The 25,101-nt window shown below is 47.4% G+C and overlaps 1 protein-coding gene across 2 annotated transcripts in view; it reads left to right on the forward strand.

Annotated features, from left to right (window-relative positions):
* Positions 1-25,101, forward strand: part of RBPMS (RNA binding protein, mRNA processing factor) — a 653,722-nt gene that overhangs the window by 556,336 nt on the left and 72,285 nt on the right. For both annotated transcript variants that reach the window (XM_085641072.1, XM_085641073.1), the window contains one exon: positions 3,665-3,734. In XM_085641072.1, coding sequence (XP_085497198.1) covers positions 3,665-3,727 — 63 coding nt within the window. In that variant the 3' untranslated portion in view covers positions 3,728-3,734. The remainder of the gene's footprint in view (positions 1-3,664; positions 3,735-25,101) is intronic.

The raw sequence follows: 25,101 nt of genomic DNA on the forward strand, positions 1-25,101 counted from the left end.
AAAAGTATGACCCTGACTGGCAGCAGGGGAGTGGTGCTCACTACACCAGTTTACACTGCGCAAATCACTTTGGCCGGCCATCTTGCAACAGCCAGTCTGACACGCGCAGTGTAAACTTCTAAACCTAGCTGTCTCAGGTGGGTGGAGAGCAGGCACAGGTTCTGTGCCTACTGGAGCGTCGAGGTAGCCCGCTCCAGCCAATCTTGGTGTTGCTCTCATGCTAATCATCTGCAGCATGAGGGCAGCGTCGGGATTTGCAGAAGGGAGTTGCCTGAGGGTCCATGAGGTGCCGTCAAAGGAAAGAAAGGAGAGTGAAACATGGGTAAGTACGTTTCCTTTTCTTTAAATTATCTTTTTACCCGCACTGAGTTTGGTTCCCAGTCTCCCTGATGCCCCAGCCCCTCCAGTGTTGAGGGTTACCGTCCTCCACTGACTGCTGCTCCAAGGTCAAGGCAAGGAAAGCAATGTTCTCTTGCTCTAACGCTCAGTTGTTCCAACCACCTCCAAAGAGCGTGATTTAGCATTGTGTGGGCATGCTCTCCAGGTTCTCTGGGTGGACCAACCAATGCACGAGCTCCCAGGAAAAGTTACTCCTCATACAATACCGCTTCTTATGCATCCCCTTCATCACAGGGCTAGTGGATGCTATGTTTGAAGGCTACATGGCCGGATATTCCGGGACATACGTATGGCAGCACCCGCACCTATAAACAAGATGGGTAAGTGCACTGAGAGCAGTGCACCAGCATTTCTGCTCCATCTAGGGACCTAAGTGCATTTGCTCCCTGGAGGCTATTTATCGAGTAACCATCTGGCTCATCAGGGTTGCTCAAAGCATGAGTTCCCATAAGGCTGGCTCATGCAAAAATGCCCAACTTTAAAAATGCAACAATAACTCATAGAGGACAACTGACTCCGGCTATGCATTCATGACTCACACTTTGTTTGGAAAAGACACTTCAAAGAGGTTGCTATCTCATGTCAATAGAAATGTATGGGTTAGGCATATTTTATTCTAAGTTTCATCACTACAGATGTTACACTTCAAACAAAATGAAAGGGGACATTTCTTCTTGCATTTTCAGATGAACTATGAATTTATAAGGCCTTAGCAAGCCATAACCAATTTGTTCTGTGTCCAATTTGGCACAGTGATACCTGTGTTCAGATGCCGTACAAAACCAGACAAGCAGTACCTCTTTCAGCCTCTACATGTATGTCTACACATATGTTTGTGTGGACATGTGTTCCACATGTAATGCACACAGAGCTTCTTATCATTGGTGTTCAGCAGCTTATTGTGAAGGTGGGCTACGAAGGTTATAGCTCAAAATAATTTTTAAGAGAAATGTACAGTGTATTCCACTAGGGTGTCTCACTTACATCAGAGGTAAAAAAACAAAAACAAAGGCCCTGTTGCAAAAATAATGGGGATTCTCATGGGTCAGAATCTTCTTTCCTAGAAGTACCATATGCAGATGCAGCCTCTCTGCCACCACTTCGCTGCATGGGCGGCATTAACACTTTTCCCCCCTAAGGCAGGATTTTAGTGGTGGTGTCAGGACTTCATTCTTCCTTTGACCAGACTGGCTGTCTCCCCCTCATATGCTCTTTCATCAGAGTAACAATTAACGGGGTTTCAATACCACTGTCTTCTTTAATGGCTTCCTAAGGAAGTAATACTTGTATGTATGTATGTATGTATGTATGTATGTATGTGTGTATGTATGTATGTATGTATGTATGTATGCATGTATGTATGCATGTATGTATATGTATGTGTGTATGTAGCCAGATAGCAGCAGAGCACTGTAAAGGGTCAAAGCCAGGCTTAAAGTCAACGAGCATTGTGATGTAGTGTTCTTTAAAAAGGTAAGCCTTCAAAACGTTCCTACATTGGAGCAGCGTTGAAGGGATCCTGATATATACAGGGATGTTGTTAGAGATCCTGGGTGCACAAATGGTAAAGTACTGCTGCCTTGTTTCTTCTTTTTTACACTTCTTAGTCTGAGGTTTGACGGTGTCCTGGGTTCAGGTGTACCAAGAGCCACCTGAAATTGTATAGGAAGTCCTTTAGGGGTGTCATTGTGGCATCCATGTCACCATGGATCAGAGTGTGTCCACCATCCAGATGCAAGAGTGCGAGGACATGACCAGCAATTCTGAAGTTGCTTTCTGGACGAAACCATACACAAGTGGACAAATGCTGCATACATGGTTAGGCATTTGAGTGCTCTTGGAAATCTAAGAGTTTCTTGGACACAAAGGAGATCTTCTGAAATTCATGTTAAATTTAAAAAAAGTATATGTTTTTCTCTCTGGCTTTGTGTGAATCAGATCCATAATGTGCAGACAGAGGCATGTCAAAAAGATGCGGGAGTGAAATAGTTGGTCTCACATGTACAGTGCAGCTTGCTTCATTATGAACCTTTGTGTTACACAATAACAATGTACACCAGCTCACACACAAACATGTACCCAATATTCAAATGTAAGTTATGAAAACTGTTTATAAAAGGAAGTTGTGGTCAAAATGTAATTGACAAACACTTTCTTTTTCAATCATTGCAGCTGAACATTTTGTTGCAGAACCACAAAGTGTGCATGTAAATCCTATGCAGTGTTAGTGTAAATGAAATGTCATCTGGTACATGTTCGATAATCTGGATGCCGCTGTGTGTTATTGCCTTGGAGAGGGTCTATATGGTAACTCTTAGTAGATAATATGTAGTACTAGCGTTAATGCAACCAAGGTTGTTCCATCGTGGCAATACAGTACCAAGATGGCTTAAACTTACATTCACTTAAGGCTTCTCATACAGCATGAATACCACCAATGATGGGCACCTGTCACCGTCCCATAGACAATATGCAAAAGTCATTGGGCTCTTAAGAAAAGGGGATTCTTTGCACACCAAGGGAAACATAAAATGGTCAACGAAATTTGACCTGGGCTGACACAAAGAATTCTGGAAACGTATGATGGACCTACCAGGATGATTAGTCATAGATTCACGTTTCTGAGGAAAGATATAGACGATTGCTTTTACTGGAATATAACCAGTGGACAAAAACTCAAAACGTTTAGTACTTGTTTCACAAATTTCACAACTGACAAAGAATGTTCATGTGACAGTCCTTTCAAGTAATTCTTATTCTATCTCTGCTTTAAGACGGTTGGTTCTCTTAGTGGATGACTACATTCTTAGGGAAGACATGTAAATTATAAAATGCCGTTGGAAGTTGGTAGAGTGGCCATTTTTAGAATCTCAGGTTACACATACCGCTGTTTAAAAGACGTTTCACCCTCTCCCGCATGCTGGACCTCATTTTTCTATGCCACTCTGTAATCTGTTCTCAACCAGTATAAAAAGAATGTCTGATATATGAAGGTTCACTACCGCTTGAGGTGGGTCATTCTGGGTTTAATTCTGAATCCGCTGTGTCTCAGGAGTCATTTATCTTTGTTTTTTTAGCCTCAGATAGAGGTTGTCTTAGTTGTTGTGTTCTACTTGTTTGGGTTTCTCTTGTTTCAAATATACTAATTTATTGGTATACTGCTCTAGTTCCTTCTCAGGTTTGTCAAAATAATCTTTACAAAATTATAGTTTCCAGTAACATGATGTATAACTAATGCATCACTTCTGTGTTTTATATCTTTTAGATGCGCTGGCTGCCTCCCTCAGACGCTGTTTCTCAGGGTTGGAAGTCCCGTCAATTCTGCTGAATACTGTGTAAGTGCATTTAACAGCTTCACCCTTCAATCCCTTGTTTGTTTTTGATTTAGCACCAACTCAGCCTCAGGACAATGTAGCTCTTTACACTAGTTACATTACAAAAGGGCAGATTAATTTTTTTGGGCAAGGAGACATTAAGGCCCTCATTTACGCCGCATGTTTTCTTGCTGTGCTGGCCTACGCCAATGTGGAAGGGTAGGAATGGATCATATTTATCAAATCCGGTGCATTCCTGTCCTTTGCCTCTGCGCTGGCGCACAATTATCTACTTAGCGCCAACTCAGGCCCTCTTGCACCATGGTGCAAGGGTTTCTGCGTTGCATGCAGGATTGTCTTTGTGCTAGAAGGGACACCTTCCTGCACAAAAACAATCCAGAGAGGCGTTTTCCGCACGCATGGAAAGAGAGAAAAAACGAGGAGAAGTAAAAATATTTCTCCTTGTTATGCCTGCTCTGGGGAGACATAAGGTTTTGGCTCTGCCGCAGGTGCATGTGATTAGGTAAATCAGGGGCAGTGTCAAAATCTATGAGTGCTACGTGGGAAAACCCGCTGCATCACCCATGGAACGCCTCCCAAGCATAGAGTAAGGCAACGCAGCAACTTGTGCTGCTTTGTCTTAATCCACATCTATAAGGCCATGCAAAGCCACGCAAAATGGCTTTGTGTGGCCTCATGGATATGATTGAGAGGCTTGCGCTGCTGGAGCATCAAAAAAGTGATGCTGCGACGGCACACGCCTCACCTAAATAAGCACCTAAGTGATTTATCCAGATTAAAAGAATGTTGAGCCGACACTGGGACTCGAACCTGGTTTCACAGTTCCAAAATCGGCAGCTCTAACTCTTACCGCACATCTACATTTCTTGATTGAAGTTCTGTTTTTTTGTAAAGGAAACTGTGTGACACTCAGAGCAAAATAATCCATACAGCTGTAGTGCTCAGAGGAGTAAGAAAACTAAAAGCACCAAAGCCTACCAGTCTCAAATGCACTCATGAATGGTTCAACAGTGAGCAGGCCCATACTCAAGAGTACTAGAGGGATCTAGAGCCATAATGATGTAAAGAAAGTCTCCCAAAAGGACAACTGGCATTTCAGAACAAAGACATAAGAGACATCCCCAACCTATAATTCCAACTATTTAAGATGGATGAATTCACTACCGGTGCAAAACAGCATACAGTTCCAGATACTATGAGGCCCATAAGAATGTCAGGTGGATCGCCACCGCCCGCATGGCGGTGGCGATCCGCCCGTCATTCTTTCCCGCCCGCATGCCATTCTCCCCAAGCCGTATTACTATGGCGGGGGGGACCCCGGCAGACGGAAAGACCATCTGCCGGTTTTCCGCCCGGTTGGTGAGTCGACCGGGCAGAAAAAGTTTTAATATGGTGGCGGTGTCTGTTAGACACCGCCATCCATATTATAATGCATGCGGGATTTGCTGTTGCTGCCACGGAAAGTCATGTGGTCTTTACTATTGGGGGCCCGTAGCGGGCCCCCAGGAAGTTGTGAGGTGTGTCGTGCACATGGGGGGTACCTATGGTACTTCCACTGCAGTTCCATGCACAACCTGGCAGGCACAGCGCGGTGCCTGCCACGTTGTGCATGCAAATGCACGACATGTCTTTTTGGCATTGCGGCGGGCGGTGCTGAATGCACCGCCCGCCGCAATGTCAAGAATGCAGGATGCGCCCGCCAGTGTGGCGGGCGCATCCTAATGACCCCCACGGGACCGCCACACTTATGGCTGGTGGTCCCTTTCTACATCACCATCTTAATGATGCCTCAAGTCTTGTTCAAAGATCCCTGCACAAACAAGACCTGAGGTGTCTAAGCACTAAAAAAGGAAAACGTGTCCTGGTCCAGGCCTTTTTGTTAGCTCAAACAGGAAGGTTAGTCCCCTCCAAATCCTGTTGTCATTAGTTTGTTATAAATTTTAGCTTATCATTTTGCAGCTGTTATTGGCATAATTATTTCTATTTCTATTCATTTTGTTTTGTTTTCTTATACGACTTCTGATATTATTGGATATGTTTGTACATGTGTTACAATTATGTGATCTTTTTTACCATATCATTAATTATTGTACAGTGCTTTGGACAAAAACACTATAGCAAAACAAATAACGGAGTGAATGAAAAGAAATAGTGAAATATTTTTTAATGTGAGAGCAATACACCTAGCTAAAATAGAACGCACCAAAGACCATCTTAATGTCTGGAACGTTCTGACAATCTGCTTTCTCTAAATTGTCTCTAACACTCTCTGGAATCACTTTCAAAGTTTGGTTAATTCTCCATTAGTCTGAATATGACTGTACAAGTAGTTAGCTACACAGTGAACTATTAGAATAATTAAATGTAACTTCTCGAAAGCAAAAATGAAAAACAACAGTATCTCAGGTTAGGAAAAAATATTTTAGACCCAGAATTTCAGCATTTAATATCAAAACATGCAATGTTCACAGTTATCATAGATGTGACGGACCCAGAAATGCAAAACATCATAAAACCTTCCAAGGAAGTAGTAGAGATCTTCCTAGACAGAAATTGCCAGCATTAGAGCCAAAATATAAATGTGCCCATTCTTATCACCTATCCACAACTCTCTCTTGTGAAAGTTTTAGAAATATAGTGAATTTCTTTCTGGAAGGGTGGAAGAGAAGAAGAATCACCCAATCATGATCAGGATCCTGGGTCATTCACATTTTACAAAAACCAAACACAGACATTAAAGATAATTGATGCATAACGGATGCATATCATGTCTACCCAGTATACCATAGATAGTTCAATTCAACTTCACACCAAATCCAGGGACACTTGAAATCATTATCATGATCTATCATCGCGAAACAATCTTTAGACATGGGGCAGGGACGGAAAGTGCCCTGATGGACATTATGAAGAAAATAGTTTTAACCCTAGAAAAAGACAAGTATTTAATCTTTTGGACCAGTCTACAATGTTTGATTCAGTAGTCCACTCTGTTATACGATTAGAAAAGCAAATTTGGATATTCAGAATCCGAGTTGAAAGGTTAGATCAGTTTGTTAAAAAGGCGTCCCATTTATGCAGAAGGGTAATCATACTATTGAAAACATGTTAGCCACACACAGGGTTTCCAAGATTCCACACCAGATTACCTACGGCTCCATGCTCTTATGGCAACATCACAAACTCCAAAACTTATGCAGTGACACTCAAAACCACCTCAAATACTGTGGCAGTCCAAATAATCCTGCAGACTAAACCAACAAGAAAAAACTCTTATTTCACATATAATAGAATACCTGGATGAAGCCAACACAAGCATCGCCTAGTTGCATCCACCTATACAGCCAGATACCCTTTAATTGACCATCATCCCATGGCCATCCCTTAGCAGCAATATCACAGTGGTTTATCCTCCATGTGATCTGCAACTTAAAGCTATACTTACAGCCCCAGACATTAGCTGCCATATTGACAGTTCATTATTAACTCCCATGAAAAATCTTAAACTTCCTCATGACTTATAATGGCTAATTTTAGTAAACACATTAATCATGAGCAAATTACACAGTTTTTACCGACTTTTCATCTCCCTCCTTGATAAAAGTATTGGCCCTAAATGAGAGAAGTGGAAACACACAAAAGGTGATGAAAAGAATGCTTGCAATAAGTCTAACCACTGGTAATAGCTCGTGTGGCACTCCAACCCATTGTTCGTTTGTTCACCACGCCACCTCAATTTGGACCCAGACATATGTAAATCAGTCTTGATCCAGCACCTCATGGGAACAGTTCAGCCCGAACTGCCAAGCCAGGTTCTCCCTGAGCAGAAACGCAAACAACCCAGGACTGGTTTTGCCCTAGTTATGGGGTCATCAGCCTGGTACAACTTGGTTCCAGTGACACAGTGAGCACGAGACCCATGTCTGGGCATACCCATGCCACTTAGGGTGGTACATGATGCACACAAAAGGTGATGGGAGGATGCTACTAGGGCGAAACTGGTGTTCTTAAATGAGAGAACCCAGGGTAAACCTGACATTAAAAACCTTTCCTGGCTCCTAAATTCCTCAAAAAGGACAATATTCTAACACTACCTTTGAAAAGACTTAAAGACATCACCCATAGCCGGATCTCTTAAAACAAGCCTGCAAAACAAAATAATCACTTACTTGACCCAAGGGTGTCCTTCTAAGAAGTCAGAGTTCAAAAGGCCCAGAAACTAAGAACAATCTACTTCTATCCCTCGTAGAACAACAAGACCACTTGAAATTTCATGAATAGTTAAAAACAATAGTGCTTTGACAAGACTTCTTAGGTCATCGTCACTTATTGCATTATTTGCAAGCATATGTGTTTCTTTGCATTTAGCTTCATCCTCCAACCCCAACTATCTATGTCATTTGATGGTATGCCCAACTAGAGCACTTTGTGAAATGTGCGCAATCTTACACTCAATTAATATTTATGCTTCTCATATCTTTATTCATTTGTTGTTTTTCTAGCCAAACTAAACATTTTCAGTTTATTTTGTGACTCTGTCTCGTTTGCCATCTTTTTGCTTAAGAACATCCTTCTCTTATTTCGATTTGTACAAATAGTTACTAAGAATGGTATTATTTCATTTCATGAAATTAATCAATGTGGTTATATTAACTTGCTAAAATTCAAGGAGTGACTTGCACCATGAATTCAAAAGCAAATGTTTAACAGTTCTGTTGGCTTTCATTAGATGTTGCCGGTTAGATTTTTCTGCCAGTTAAATGCTCACTGCTGACATCTACTCTAATCTGTAGGGCATATGCTTGATTAATCCCTGCCAGGTCAATCGATTCTTCTATTCTGTTGATGTCTGTAATTGTAGTGCATTAAATTGGGCAACAATAGTTATAGACAGGGCTTGTAAACTTGATATTGGGGTATAAGGAGCTATAAAAATTAGGTTAATATTTCTGTGCTTATAATACCTTCAGCTCTGTGACACTGGGAACAGGGGGTAAATCCTTTTAGTAATTTCCTGAGATTTTTTCTCTAGATGAACTAAACATGGGAACCACCTTTATAAGTAACAATGCCCAATAATAATAATAAACTTCTTTATTCGGTTTTTACAAATTGTAAAACCATAAAAGGTACATTTCACAGAAAAATACAAATATACAATAAAACAGAAAATCATAATAAAATAAGATAAGATTTACACAGGTCAGAGTCAAGTGTTTTACAGAAAGCAGTTCTTATGATTTCAATACCGTATTTGGGAGTACATCTAACATATTTTTTACAGATTTTTCCTATGCTTTACGATACATTTAAAAAAATTAAGGACACGATAACAGACCAGTTCAGATTCTAGCAGTTGAAGACGTAACATAGCTGGACGACATTGTCTAAGTCCCCTCTGCTTTAATAAGGGAAGTAGCCAAACCCTCCTATGTGAATGGTGGAATTTACAAAACAGTATTGTGTGTAGGTTTGACTGTATTGATTCCTCATCACAAGGACAAGTAGAGAGAATTGGATCCCAATTTTTTCTATCTGGGAATGCTACTAATCTGTGAAAAAGATCTAGTCTGAATCTTGTTAATAACATTCTATCATAGGTACTAATCTGTAATGTAAGATAGGGCTGAATAAAAAACGTGAGCTGGGTCATATTGGCATGGAGAACCGAGGGTTTTGTCCACTCGGATGTCAGCCTCAGTGATTCTAGATGTGTCAGGGCCAGTTGTTTCAGTGATCGCTTTGATACTTCGATAATATTTTTAGGTTCAAGATAATATTTCTCCAATCCGAGATCATTGAAGAAATTTCTGATGTACCGAAGCCATTTGATTTTTGCTGATTGGTCAAGGATCATTGAATCTGCCACAATTTCCTGAGTTAAAATGTTTTTATCGGAGATCCAAATGCGCCGCCAAAGCAATAGTGGTTGAATCTTTAGTAGATCCTCTAAATAAGGGATTCCGAGTTCTAAATGGGAAGCGTAAGTCGAAGTACTACGCGGTGTTGCTAGGAGGAATCTAAGGAAGGTGTTTTCAACCACCTGTAGGGCGCTAACATCTGCATATCCCCAGAGTCCCGCCCCATTGAATTTGAATTTGAATTTAAAAACATTTCTATAGCGCACTTTTACCAAGCGGTTTCTTGGCGCTGTTGGATTGCGAGAAGCAAGCAGGAGCAGAGGGGAATTTAAGCATTGTAAGCACGGGAAAAGAGAAAAGTTTTAAGACCCTTCCGGAACTCAATGTAGGAAGATGACATACGGAGTTCCGGGGGGAGGGAGTTCCAAAATGCAGGAGCAAGCACTGCGAATTTCGTACCGCCAGTCTTTTTCTTGCTGAAGCGGGGGATGGTTAACAAAGCCTGATGAGTAGACCTAAGCTCTCGTCCAGGTATGTAGGGGGTGATGGCAGAACAGATAAATTCCGGGGCAGTGCCTGTTTTGGCCTGGAAAGTAGTGCTGCCAAGCTTGAACAGAGCACGCTCTTTCACCGGCAGCCAGTGCAAGGCCTGCAGTAGGGGAGTAGCTCTATGGTATTTGGGCAGGCCGTGGATCAGGCGGGCAGCCTGATTCTGCACTAGCTGCAAACGGCGAGTGGCGTAGGCTGGAGCGCCATTATAGATGATGTTCCCATAATCGAGGCGCGAAAGCACCATGGCCATCACTATAATTTTTAGGGCAGGTAAAGAAAAAAAACGAGAAATCTTCCTAATGATTCGAAGGGAAAAAAAACAGGAGGAAACAACTAAATTGACCTGAGAGTGAACAGAAAGTGAGGGATCCAGGAGGATGCCAAGGGTCTTGACCTTGGGAACTGGGAGCGGGGGAACACCAAGTGAGGTTGGCCAATGGGAGGGGGACCAGGGACTGCAACCACCTCTGGTCAAGACTAATTCCGTCTTGTCCGGGTTGAGTTTGAGGTGGTTGCAGTTCATCCAATCCTGGATGAACAGCATGACGGATTGGACATTTGAAGCAGAGGAAGTGGAGTGGGAAAGGTCAAAAATTAGCTGGAGGTCATCGGCGTAATTGAACACCGTGACCTCGAGCTGCTGTAACATAAAAATGAGGGGGTAAATGTATAAATTAAACAAAAGAGGGGAGAGGGAGGAGCCTTGGGGAACTCCACATGCAACCTTACGAGAGGCAGCGGTGAAGCCAGCAAGGTGGACTGCCTGAGCCCTGTCACTCAGGAAGGACTTAAGCCAGGTGAGGGCCAAGCCCTCTATACCCGCCGCCTTGACACGGGTGAGGAGGATGGAGTGGTCCACCGTGTCAAATGCGGCGGATAGGTCTAAAAGAATGAGGGCCTGGGGGACGTTGGTATCAATGCCCTCACGTAGGCTGTCCATCACTGAGATCACTACCTTCTCCGTCGAGTGGAGGGGGCGAAAGCCCGCCTGCCGGGGGGAGAGGCAGTGGTTGGCTTCCACATAGGTGCTCAGGGTGCTGGTTACATGGGTCTCCAAAACCTTGGCCAGGTAGGGTAACAGGGAAATGGGACGGTAATTGGAAGGGGATGAAGGGTCGGCACCGGGTTTTTTTAGAATGGGAATGACTGCCGCAAATTTATGGGCAGTGGGGACCACTCCGGATTTGAGTGAGTCATTTAAAAGTGTAAGGGAAGGGGTAGGGCAGTGTAGGAAGACTTTCGCAAGATACGAGCAGGGGCAAAGTCTAGGGGGGAACCTGACTTTACCTTTTGGAGCAGGAGAGGAAGTGTAACTGTGGTCAGAGGGGGGAAGGAAGTGAGTTTGGAAGTGATAGCAGGGGGGGAGGGATTAGTGAAGGTGAGGGAAGGGGGGGAGATATTAGCCTTGATCGTTGCGACCTTATCAACGAAGAAGTCGTTGAGGGAGTCGCAAAGCGGTTGAGAAGGGGGGATCGAGGCCGTGGCTCTATTAGACGAGGCAAGCTCATGTACTGTGGCAAAAATCTCTTTAGATTGAGATTCAGCTGCTAGTATCCTGTTTGAGTAAAACAGGGTCTTGGCGTCAAGTATGCTTTGTTTGTATACTTTGAGCACAGAGAGGTAGATGATTTTTTTGGCGGGACTATATTCTCTTCTCCATGCGCGCTCTGCTCTGCGTGCGGCTAATTTCTTCTCCTTGAGATCGGGGGTAAACCAGCGATTGGCAGCATGGGCACGCTTCACCGTGATCCGTCTCAGGGGAGCAAAATCATCGCCTGCCCGGGTCAGCCAGCCATCGATGATAGTCAGCTGGTCCGGGGCGGCGAGACCCGAGAGGTCAGGGCAGGAATTGGCCAGGGATGAGCAAAACAAAGGCATGTCTGCCTTACCCCATTTTCTAGCCCAGATGTTCTTTGGGAGAAGAGGTATAGGCACTGGGGCTAACGCGAGGGAGAAGGAGATTGAAAAATGGTCCGACCAAGAACAGGGGGAGATGACAGGAGAAGTGGTGGGGATATTTAGGGTCCAAACCTGGTCGAGCGAGTGGCCATGAACATGGGTGGGGCTGTGAACGAGGGGACAAAAGTTAAGACTGGTCATGAGGCTGGTGAATTCTTTGGAAAGGGGGGTTTCGACGGGATCGTTGGGCCAAAAATTGAAGTCACCCAGCCCAACACTGAGGAGTTGTTAATAACCAGTGTGGCGAGGATGTCCTGAAGGCAGGAAACAAAATTGGAAGTTGTGTGCGGGGGTCGATAGATAAGAACAGCAGTAAGGGGGGTAGAGTAAGAGCTAGCGCGAATTATTAGGCAGTCTACCTCGGGGATAAGAGGAGAGGGGAGTATTTGAAAGGGGGAGTCAGTATGTGTTATCAGGGCTACTCCGCCGCCTCTCCTGCCCTCCGGGCGATCCGCACGAATGATGGAATAAGAGGGGGGGAGTGCGGCTAAGACGTTGGGGAGGGAGTCTGCCTTAAGCCAGGTCTCTGTTAAGAACAAGAGGTCCGGGTTGTGGCTGTCAAGAAAATCGTGTAGCTCATGCTGATGGCTAACGACAGATCTGGTATTGAGGAGTATGGCAGTGGTATTATAGGACGGCGTGTGGGGAACAGGCAAGATGGAATGAATAGGCGCAGCGGCCCGAGGCCGAGGAAGACAACTTTGAATAACGGCGGGGGGTGCAGCGGGGGGGCTCGTAAGGAGATTTAAATGTTGTACTGAGTTAGACACAATAGGACTAATAGTGCCAGGGATCCAGTGAGAAAGAAGCTCGGAGGAAGTGTATGACAGCGGGAGGGCATAAGGGAGAGCCCCCAGCCCCGGCCTGCCGCGGACGGGCGCAGACGGGCAGGACTCTGGCTTGACTCCGGCGAGCCTACGGCGCGCCCGCTGCGCTCGTCCGCTGCGCTGACACATGGGGGACGTTTAAATAGAGGAGCAGCGTGGGGGGAGTGGCGTGGGTGGGGTCGGGCGAGCCAGCCCGATCCAAGATGGCGGCCACTACCGCTAGGCGCCTGAGGTGGAATCAGCTGCCAGCCAGCCTCGCTGGGCCCCAGACAAAGCAGGGTGGGGGTTAAAAGGTACCTGTTAATTTTCAGTACAGGTTAAACAACAGAAACAAGCAATTTAAAAACGAGTGCGTGTCGCCGCTTTCGATCGGCGTGACAACGCGCTAAAAGCACTTAGAAGCTCAATCGCAGCCCTCAGCTCCCACGAGCAAGCCCACTGCCACCGGACTGCTCGCAATCGCTGGGGAAACTGTGAAGCACTCCTAAATAGAGGAGCAGCGTGGGGGGAGTGGCGTGGGTGGGGTCGGGCGAGCCAGCCCGATCCAAGATGGCGGCCACTACCGCTAGGCGCCTGAGGTGGAATCAGCTGCCAGCCAGCCTCGCTGGGCCCCAGACAAAGCAGGGTGGGGGTTAAAAGGTACCTGTTAATTTTCAGTACAGGTTAAACAACAGAAACAAGCAATTTAAAAACGAGTGCGTGTCGCCGCTTTCGATCGGCGTGACAACGCGCTAAAAGCACTTAGAAGCTCAATCGCAGCCCCCAGCTCCCACGAGCAAGCCCACTGCCACCGGACTGCTCGCAATCGCTGGGGAAACTGTGAAGCACTCCTAAATAGAGGAGCAGCGTGGGGGGAGTGGCGTGGGTGGGGTCGGGCGAGCCAGCCCGATCCAAGATGGCGGCCACTACCGCTAGGCGCCTGAGGTGGAATCAGCTGCCAGCCAGCCTCGCTGGGCCCCAGACAAAGCAGGGTGGGGGTTAAAAGGTACCTGTTAATTTTCAGTACAGGTTAAACAACAGAAACAAGCAATTTAAAAACGAGTGCGTGTCGCCGCTTTCGATCGGCGTGACAACGCGCTAAAAGCACTTAGAAGCTCAATCGCAGCCCTCAGCTCCCACGAGCAAGCCCACTGCCACCGGACTGCTCGCAATCGCATTGAGTGCAATGGCCTGACATTTGGCTATATATATTCTTAGTAATTCCACTGGGGGCCTTTTCCCCAGTCTCTGAGAAAAACTCATCAACGAAGTTATTGCTCTTTTGAGAAGATGACATCTGGCCTCTACTGCTGGTCTCCAATTAAGTTTTTCATCAATCATGATGCCCAGGTAGCAGTACTGAGTGGTTAGCTCCAGTTTTTGATCTTTAAGGTAAGTATTCTTTAGGCGTTTTTTCCCGCTACCTGCTACCATGATGAACGTTTTTTTAACGTTTACTTGTAGATCCAACCCACCCATGAAATCGACATATCTGTTCAGGGATCTTTGTAGTTCTTGCGGCGTGCGTGCCAAAATGACAGCATCATCTGCATAGAGCAGGGCGGGAATCAGGCGTTGTTTTACTCGTGGTAGGTCCTGCGCCCCCTTCAACATCTCCTCCTCTAGTCCATTTGTGTACAGAGAGAAGAGGAAGGGAGCCAGGACACATCCCTGCCTGACTCCACGCTCTACTGCAAATGGTGCTGTCAACTCCCCCTTCGTGCCAAAACGGACCCTTGCTGATGCGTTTGAATACAGTTCTCTTAAAAAATCTAAAAGAGGGGGGTCCACTCCCATGTGAGCCAGGATCGTCCAAAGTTTTGCGTGCGAGACGCAATCGAACGCGGCGGACAGGTCCACATAAACCATGTAAACTGTGTCCTTCTTTGCTTGGAGATATTTGCCCACTATCAAACTGAGATTAAGGGCCTGCTCTACAGTTCCGAAACCCTCCCGAAATCCAAATTGAAGATCTGAAACGATATCTCCCTCCTCAGCCCAGTTCCGGAGTCGTTCAAGCACGACTCTGCCAACAACCTTTCCCAAAGAGTCTAATAAGGAGATCGGACGATAGCATTTCACGTCTTGACGATCACCCTTTTTGAAAATGGGGACCATAATCGATTTTGTCCAGGATTTTAACAGACCCAACTTCACTGCTGCAGTACATACTCTCGTGAGAATGGGGGACCAGAGATCTAAATTGAATTTAAAAAGATCCACTGGAACCCCATCTGGGCCTGGGGCTTTCCCACTTTTGCTCGCTTCCAAGGCCTCTATAACTTCAGAAATAGCGAAGTACAGGGGAATTGGATATACAACTGTTGGAAGTAGCGATTGTGTCCCTGCCGGTGTAGCTGTATTTTTAAAGATCTTAGAAAAATGAGACACCCAGATATCTTCCTCTATTACAACTTCTATCTTTGGGCCGTCTTTATCTTGTAAGTAAGGGGTTTTAACAGTTCTCCAAAAGGCGACACTGTTATTGGAGGCGGCACTGGAGTGTAAATCATTCCAAAGTTTCTCTTTTAAATCTTTGATTCTTTGCTTACGTGCCCATCGATATTGATGTCTCAGAGATTGGATCTGAGCCTGATCTCTATCAGTTTTGTTTAACGCCTCCTTTAATTTAGTTAAAGTCATGGTACAGCTATGGTTAAACCACCCTTTAGTAGTTGGATTTGAATTGTTTGAAGTTACTGTGAGAAGTCCCTTAATTTTCTCTAATATTTGTACAAAATTATTTAGGACTTCTACGTCTGATACTCCTAAATCCAAACACTTAATTATATTTGCATATGCCTCATTTACCAATTTTCCTGTGATTTCTTCCGGGTTCACTTTTCCCCATTTTAATGTGTAACCATTTTGCCTTCCTAGCTCAAGATTATTTTGTGCAAGGGTCTTCGCTATAACAGCAGTTGGAGATTGACAATCAGTTACATGACACTCCATCCTAAGGGCAGAATGATCACTTAGATCATTTGTCAAGACCTCAAACAGCCTGACTCGAGGCAACAGTCCTATTGATAGGAGGATATAATCTACTGTTGTTTTGTGGCCCCGGCCCACATATGTTGGTTGCAGGGAATTTGTACCTGGACTTGGTTCATTAGCGATTACAAGTTCCAGGTCTGTTAGAACATTATTCATTGCGTTCCCCCCCCTGCTATGAAAAAAGTGCATGAGGGGAATATCATTTTCATCCACAATCCCGCAACGATTTTTCCCGACATGTGGGCATGGGTGTAGATTCAAATCTCCTCCCCATAGAAGATGGGCTGCCCCTTTTCCTATCCTTAATTTGTGGATTAACTTTTCCTTAATGTTAGAGAGAACAGTCAGGAGTTTGTCCTCTTCTAGGTTGTTATAAAAATTGAGCAATAGGATCGACTCTTTGTTTTTTTGCACAAGGGAGAGTAGCTGGAAATTTGGATCATACACTACTACAGATACTTTCAAAAAATTGACTGTATTTGCGATGTATGTGATCAACCCTCCCTTGGGTCTGCCTACATTAGTACCCAGGGCGGGATTGAAAAAGGTTTTATAGCCCTGAAGATGGAGCTCAGTCATGGACCATGTCTCCTGAAGACATATGATTTTCCCCAACTCCAAGAAGGTAACAGCCGTCCCATCATCAATTTTGGAGCGGAGGCCCGCTACGTTCCAAAAGAGGATAGGTAAGGGCTGCGATTCTATATTAGTCGGGGCTTCATTTGCTATATGAGTCGTTTTTCCTTTGGGTTCTGGGTAACATATCTTGGAGTTAATGATTTCAGGGTAGGTCACAAGCTCATTGGTTAGACAGATTGTTTTTTCCTTGGGCATTGGATAACGTGTTGTTTCTGTCGACTCTAATAGTCAGTCAACTGATTCAAGGACACTATACCTATTTGCCGTCGGAATACTGGACCAAAAATCCCTTTGGGGTGGCTCTCTGTATGCCATACGAGTGACCCAATCCTCCCGTCCTCCTCCCCAATGTTGTGGCCCCGATGGATGCCAGGGGCCGTCGTGGTCATAATGGCGGGAACCCGCTACTTGCCAATAATTAGATTGTTTCCCATGGGGTAAAGCTGTTACTTCCCAGGGGCGAGCATAATGATTTGGGATCCCTTTATCGAGGCCGGAAGGATAGAAAAAGGAGAGTCTCCTAGTTCCTATTTCCTCATTTACATTCGAGAATTCCCAGGAGCAAATATAGTTTACCACTCTTGGGTCCTCAAATGTGATCAGAATGCAATCTCCTGGTATAGTTTTTCTACTATTTCCCACCCATGGGGTCCTGCGTACCATCAGAATCCTACAAGTCCAATTTGCTGGTACTGGACGGTTAGTATTTAGCCAGTATTGGACCTTATTTTTCAATGACCACGTAGGTTCTGTATTTGGGTTGTCTATTTCAGGGACACCTGTCATTACAACCACGAAGGGAGTTGCTTCAGGGGGCAAATCAACAGCCAGACTAGTTTCAAGAGGCTTCCTTAAATCGCCTCTGTTGCTGTCAGGCGCCACGGTTTTTGTGGGGGCTTTATTTGGGGACAGTGTTTTTGTGTTAGGCATCAGTTTTTTAGGTGCCAGGGTTATCGGGACAGAGGTTTTTCCTATCGGGGCATTGCTCTGAGGCGAAGTTGTCGCGGGATTTAGGGTAGATTCCACTACTCTGTTGATGTTTCGTACTTTAGAGGATGGTAATTTTGGTGTTACTTTTACAGGTAAAATTTCTGAGACTTTATTTTGTCTGTGTACTGGCTTTTGGGGGGGCATCTTAGTTCTTTCCCTACTATGGTCCCCAGGGCCTTGCTTAAGTTTCATAACATTTGTCAGGTTCGATAGCTGGTGCTCTATCTGTATTAGTCTTGATTCAAGTGGAGCGAGGGAAGATTTTAGGAGGGCTGTGAGATTGTTAATCAATTGTGAATTTTCGATCTCATTTCTTGTTTTACTAGATGGTAGATGCATAGGAACTTCCTCGCTTATTAATTCTAAAATATCATGCGTAGACTGATTTATCGCTATAGGGTCAGTTAACTGTTCTGCACTGTGAGATACGATCTCTTCCCCACTACGCTGATCGGCAATTTCTCGAGAGCTAGAATTTTTAGAGTTATTTTTTTGTTTCCGTATGGCGCCCTCTCTCCTCCCTCTTGATTGTCTCAAATCTTCCGGTGTTAATTGAGGAATCATCTCTGGTGTCCTCTCTAAGTCTAGACTTAGCTGAAACTCAGATAGTTGAGAGGCCGATAGATCAACGTTGTTTGGCAGGCTACGCCTACCCTCGCAGGATAACCTGCGCCCATTGGTGCTAAGAGTTTCCGGGGTTTTCGCATTCCTTAGGTTACCAATGGACGATCTCTTAGCCAAAGCTAAATCCAAAGACACCCTACCTTCTATTAAGCTGATACTTTGGTCAATAAATGTATTTGCTTTGGCTATGAAATCATCCATGGGGCCTGAAAGTTTCCCCCCACCCCCCTTAACTTTGGATTTTTTTCCTCTGGTTAATACCATATTTCCTGAATACCAGTGGAAATGGGTGAGGATTTAAGTGCACGTATTGATCAAAAATGCTCAGACTTTTAAAACATAAATATACACTAATAATATAATAAAATTACATGTAGTAATACGTACACAGTTCACAAAGAGTTAAGAGCGTTAGGGGGATGGCCCGGTCCGGTCTCTTCCGTTCTCTAACGGCCTCAAACGGCCCGCTCTTTGCCCGGTCTTAGCCCCGTGCTAAGACCCGCGCGCGTCCCGCTAGCGCGTGAAGGCAAGATTATGTTCTTAAGAAAAAAGGAAACGGTATTGGGGGAGGAGTCGGGAAGAGGACCAGGTGCAGCTGATCTGCGCCACGCGCAGCACCCTGGTCCTCGCAGTCCCGAATGCGCCGGGCACTCACACTGAACAGAGTGTCCAGGTACGCTCCCTCGCCGATCTCGGGCAAAATTCAGCAATCCGGGCAGCGTAGAACAAAAGCACCGGTGGGACTCCAAAGAAGTAGAGAGCAGAGTCTTGGTCCCTCGAGCGGCCCCCGCGCAGCGGGGGCCGCGAGACGTGGAGGCAAGTTCAAGATTTGGCAGGTAAAATCCAGATAGTCCCCAGAATGGGAGATGGTAGACTCCCAACCTTCAAAGCGAAGCCCAAGGAACAAGAGCAGCGATGCTTAATAAATATGTTGGGGGAGGAGTCGGGAAGAGGACCAGGTGCAGCTGATCTGCGCCACGCGCAGCACCCTGGTCCTCGCAGTCCCGAATGCGCCGGGCACTCACACTGAACAGAGTGTCCAGGTACGCTCCCTCGCCGATCTCGGGCGAAATTCAGCAATCCGGGCAGCGTAGAACAAAAGCACCGGTGGGACTCCAAAGAAGTAGAGAGCAGAGTCTTGGTCCCTCGAGAGGCTCCCGCGCAGCGGGGGCCGCGAGACGTGGAGGCAAGTTCAAGATTTGGCAGGTAAAATCCAGATAGTCCCCAGAATGGGAGATGGTAGACTCCCAACCTTCAAAGCGAAGCCCGATAGATTAATACAGTACAAAACAGAATAAATAATCCATGACAAAAATAAATGCCACTGTGTTCACTTTAGTCACCAAAACAGTGCTATTGCTATAGATAGAAAAGTTAGCTACAACAAAATACAGTCATAAGCAGTGTTTTACTCAGAGCTATCATGTCAGGTTTAAATAACCCCAACCTGGTAAACGTGAGATGTGGTTGTCATTAGATCAATGTCTTTGGAAAAGATTTAAGGTGGCAAGTTCAAGATTTGGCAGGTAAAATCCAGATAGTCCCCAGAATGGGAGATGGTAGACTCCCAACCTTCAAAGCGATGCCCAAGGAACAAGAGCAGCGATGCTTAATAAATATGTTGGGGGAGGAGTCGGGAAGAGGACCAGGTGCAGCTGATCTGCGCCACGCGCAGCACCCTGGTCCTCGCAGTCCCGAATGCGCCGGGCACTCACACTGAACAGAGTGTCCAGGTACGCTCCCTCGCCGATCTCGGGCGAAATTCAGCAATCCGGGCAGAGTAGAACAAAAGCACCGGTGGGACTCCAAAGAAGTAGAGAGCAGAGTCTTGGTCCCTGGAGCCGCACCCGCGCAGCGGGGGCCGCGAGACGTGGAGGCAAGTTCAAGATTTGGCAGGTAAAATCCAGATAGTCCCCAGAATGGGAGATGGTAGACTCCCAACCTTCAAAGCGAAGCCCAATAGATTAATACAGTACAAAACAGAATAAAGAATCCATGACAAAAATAAATGCCACTGTGTTCACTTTAGTCACCAAAACAGTGCTATTGCTATAGATAGAAAAGGTAGCTACAACAAAATAAAGTCATAAGCAGTGTTTTACTCAGAGCTATCATGTCAGGTTTAAATAACCCCAACCTGGTAAACGTGAGATGTCGTTGTCATTAGATCAATGTCTTTGGAAAAGATTTAAGGTGGCAACACCTAGTCCACAGAGGGGGTTGACAAGGGCAAATCCTCTCTACTCTATATTTAGAAATATCATAAGTCGAGTATGAGAAACAAACTGGAAAGACTAAAACCTATTTCTTTCTTGATGGTGTATGTTCGCTTCACATGTAGGAACCAGTAGCAGCGACTTGACATATCTGAAAGAGACACGTTAGTGATAGATTCCTTACTTTAGAATATCCCCAGGTGTCAGACTGGATACGGAAAGATTTCATCAGCAGTACCCGTACGCTTCAGTAGGTGTCGTCGACCGGCTCTGCGTACGCCGCTGGCGTCGTAGCCGCCGAGATGACGTCGTCGGAGCTACTTAGACGCGCCCACGTGTGCTGACGTCAGTTCTTTCTTTTTCCGCGCAGCAGCGCAGATCCGAGAGAGAGCGGTACCCCTAGTTAAAGGTTAAATAGGTTTCTGACAACTTGTTTTGTTGAGTACTTGACTCCTGGTGCAGTAGGGATGCCTAGGTTTAAGTCCTGGTGCAGTAGGGATGCCTGGGTTTAAGTCCTGTAGGGCCTGCTGCCGGAACATGTCGGTAGCGGACCCGCATGACGTGTGTCTCTTCTGCTTGGGGCATGCCCATGACCCCGAGGCGTGCCCCGATTGTCGGGCCATGGCGCCGAAAGCTTTGTGGGAGCGTTCCCGAAAGTTGTTGGAGGTCTGGCAATCGGTTGCGCGCCGATCGCGGTCCCGCTCCCATGGGAGGTCAAGGGACCCGTCGCGCAGCCATCAGCATCGCTCGTCGGAATCGGGGACAGGTAAGTCTAGGCGTCATAAAAAGTCAAAGAAGTGATGTTGCTCTTTCTCTACCCCTCACCGGTCCTGGGACACGGTGGAGAGGGCGGGTGGTCACTCCCCCGCGGCTCCACTGGAGCCTCCGTTGTTGCCTGGGCCTACCCACCCTTTCCGGGACCGCATGTGACTTTGGACGAGATGCAGGCCTTCGTGTTGGCCTTGCGCCATTTGTTTGCCCCCTTGGGTCCTTCCGGAGCGCATTCGGGCCCCGTGGATCCGTTGGGAGAGTCTGCCTCCGTGCTGCCGCCTTTGGTCTAGGCTACGCCGGCACCATACCCTGCGGTGCCACCGGCTCTGGCCTCGGCGTCGGCCTCAGCACTGCCCCGGGCACCTCGTCCTTACCGGCCTCTTAAATAACCGGTGGATGAAGGGGAGTACTGGGAGGGGTCTGAGGACCCCCTTGCAGCTCAATGCGAGGATGAGCCTGAATGGGAAGGTGACGTGGAGGATCCAGTAGATATGGATTTTTCTCCACACCGTGGTACACTGTCCCCTTCTTCCGTGGCTACGGAGGACTTTTTCAGTGGTGTTGCGTCGGGCAGCTGAGGCTCTTAACCTCGAGCTCCCTTCTGTACCTATCAGGACCAATCTCCTGACCGAGGTGCTGCAGCCACAGTCCTCCTCTGTGGAGCCGTTGCTGCCCTTCAATGAGGCGCTTACTGATATCCTGTTGAGCACCTGGCACAAACCTAACACAGGAGTTCCTGTAGAAAACGGTGTGGTACGCCGCCATCGCCCGGCGATCCCAGCTTTCTCACTCAACACCCGACGCCTGAGAGTCTGGTTGTCCAGGCTTCTGCCTCGCCGAGTGCATTCCCTTCTGCTCCACTGGACAAGGAATCTAGGAAACTGGAGCAGTTTGGGAAAAAGATTTTCTCTTCTGCCAGTTCCGGGTTGCGAGCGGTGAATACTGCGTGTCTGTTGGGCCACTATTCCCATTCTGTGTGGGATACCGTGGCACAGGTGCTACCTCAGTGCCCTGTGGAGGCGCGGGTGATTCTCTCCCAGGCCATTACCGAGGAAAGAGATGCTGCTAAATGTACCATCCGTTGTGGGCTTGACACGGCCGAGTTTCTCGGCAGGGCACTTTCCACAATGGTGGCGCTGCACCGTTACGCTTGGCTTAGAACTACTGGCTTCTCCGGGGATGTCCAGAACACGCTGTTGGTCACGCCTATTCATGGCACACGCAGATAGCACCCTGGAACGCTTTAAGGACTCTCGAGCTACGGCCCAGTCCTTAGGTCTCGCCACCACGCTTACTCCCTCCGGGTCCGCTTTTCGCTCCTTTCGAGGTCAGGGTCGAGGCGCCCAGGCGCGTTCCTTTCAGACCCTCAAGCTTGCGCAGCCTCAGTCTCAGCACAGCTGTGGTTGTGGGGCCTGCCAGGGTGGGTCCCGAGGACAGCGTGTGAGTCAGTCCACCACCGCCCCTGTCGCCGCTGCCTCAAAACCTTCCTAGTCTGGTGTTTTAGGCCCACTAGACGCCAGTGGGTGGCAGGATTCACCATTACCTTCCCCACTGGCGCGCCATCACCTCAGACAGGTGGGTTCTGCAAATAGTCCGAAGGGGCTACTCCCTCCCCTTCGAGTCTACCCCTCCAGCCATGCCACCTCAGTTAAACCACATGTCGGGGGATCACTTGTCACTTCTCCAGGAAGTTGCGGGTCTCTTGGCCAAGGGGGCCATCGAGCGCGTTCCGATGCCAGAAGTAGGTCGTGGTTGTTAGTCCCACTACTTCGTGGTTCCGAAGAAGGACAAGGGCCTGTGTCCTATCTTGGACCTCCGGAACGTCAACCGCCTCCTCCGGAAGGAGAAGTTCAAGATGCTCACGCTTGCTCAGGTCTTGTCTGCCCTAGACCCACAAGACTGGCTGGTAGCATTGGACTTGCAGGATGCTTATTTTCATATCCCCATCATGCCGGCCCACCGGCGTTACCTTCAGTTCACGGTAGGCCACGAGCACTTTCAGTTCACTGTGATCCCTTTCGGCCTTACCAGCGCCCCTCGGGTGTCCACGAAAGTGATGGTGGTGGTCGCAGCTCATCTGCGCAGACCAGGGGTTTCAGTCTTCCCCTATCTTGACGACTGGCTGTTAAAGGTGGGCTCGCCCCAGGCAGTCGTTTCCCACCTCCAGACTACGGCCGACCTCCTGCATTTGCTGGGGTTTTCCATCAACGTGTGGAAGTCACATCCCTCCTGGGATGGGGCAGTCACATGGGAGAGGCGGAGATCAGAGGCCTCTGGTCTCCAGCGGAGTCCAAGCTCCATATCAACCTTTTGGAGCTCAGGGTGATCCTACTTGCACTGAAAGCATTCCTTCCCTCTGTGAAGGGGAGAGTAGTGCAGGTGTTCACAGACAACACCACCGCCATGTGGTACTGCAACAAGCAGGGCGGGATGGGGTCGTGGACCCTATGTCAAGAGGCTCTACGTCTCTTGACGTGGCTGGAACGTCAAGGCATTTCCTTGGTGGTTCAACACCTGGCAGGTACCCTGAACATCAGGGCGGACGAAGTCAGCCGCAGGCGCATGTTGGCTCACGAATGGTGTCTTCACTCGGAGGTGGCGCAAGGTCTGTTTCAGCAGTGGGGAGAACCTTGGTTAGATCTATTTGCCACCAAACAGAACGCGCAATGTCAGCAGTTCTGCGCGTTGGAGTTTCCAAGGCGGCACTCGCTCGGAGACGCTTTTTGTCGCAAGTGGAGTTGCGGTCTATTGTACGCCTTTCCGCCTTACCACTTCTGCCCAGAGTGCTGAAGAAGATCAAACGCGACCGGTCCCAAGTCATTCTTGTGGCACCGGACTGGGCTCAAAGAGTTTGGTATCCCGAGCTACTCAGTATGAGCGTGGATCTCCCGATCCGACTGCCTCGTCGGGAGGATCTCCTGTCGCAGCAACAGGGGGCGGTCCTCCACCCGAACCTGTCCAGTCTCCACCTCCTTGCGTGGAGATTGAGCGGCGACAGCTGATTCCATTTGACTTGCCTCCTGAAGTCTGTAATGTGATTCTGGCAGCCAGGCGTCCCTCCACTAAAACTGTATACGCCTGTCGGTGGAAAGAGTTTGTGGCATGGTGCACAGCGAAAGCTGTAGACCCCCTTTCTGCCCCTCTTTCTGAGGTCCTCTTGTTCCTTCTCTCTTTGGCCCAGCAGGGCTCTGCTCTGGGCACTATCAAAGGCTATCTTTCTGCTCTATCAGCCTTTCTTAGGCTGCCTGATCAGCCCTCTCTTTTCAAGTCCCCAGTTGTCAACAGATTTCTCAAAGGCATTACTCACCTTTTCCCTCCTGTTCCTTTTGTGATGCCTCAATGGGACTTGAACCTGGTTCTCACATACTTGATGTGTGCTCCCTTTGAACCTCTTCATAACGGTCCTTTGCGGTTGGCCATCACCTCTGCTCGGCGGGTGAGTGAGCTCAAAGCTCTTCCCTATAAACCTCCTTTCCTGGCGATTCATCCGGACAAGGTTGTGCTTCAACCACGTCCCTCCTTTCTACCAAAAGTAGTCTCTGCCTTTCATCTCGGGCAATCTGTCACTCTGCCCACTTTCTTTCCGCCTCCGCACCCTTCCAGAGAAGAGTAGAGGCTCCACCGTCTGGACCCAAAACGTGCGCTTTCATTCTATCTCAACCGCACACAACAGTTCCGGGTGGATGACCAGCTCTTTGTTGGCTATGTGGGCACCAAGAAAGGCCGGGCTGTGCACAAGTGAACTATCACCCGATGGGTTGTCTTGTGCATTAAAGCCTGTTACTCTTTGGCTAAAAAGGAACCTCCGGTTGGGCTGCGCGCCCATTCTACCAGGGCGACAAAAGCTACTACAGCCTTGGGACGCAGTGTCCCCCTGCAAGACATCTGTCAGGCGGACACTTGGGCATACTTTCACTAAGCACTATTGCCTTGACAGTCAGGTCCGGAGAGA

The sequence above is a fragment of the Triturus cristatus genome, chromosome 2_2 (genome assembly GCF_964204655.1).
Source record: "Triturus cristatus chromosome 2_2, aTriCri1.1, whole genome shotgun sequence".
NCBI classification, from domain to species: domain Eukaryota; kingdom Metazoa; phylum Chordata; class Amphibia; order Caudata; family Salamandridae; genus Triturus; species Triturus cristatus.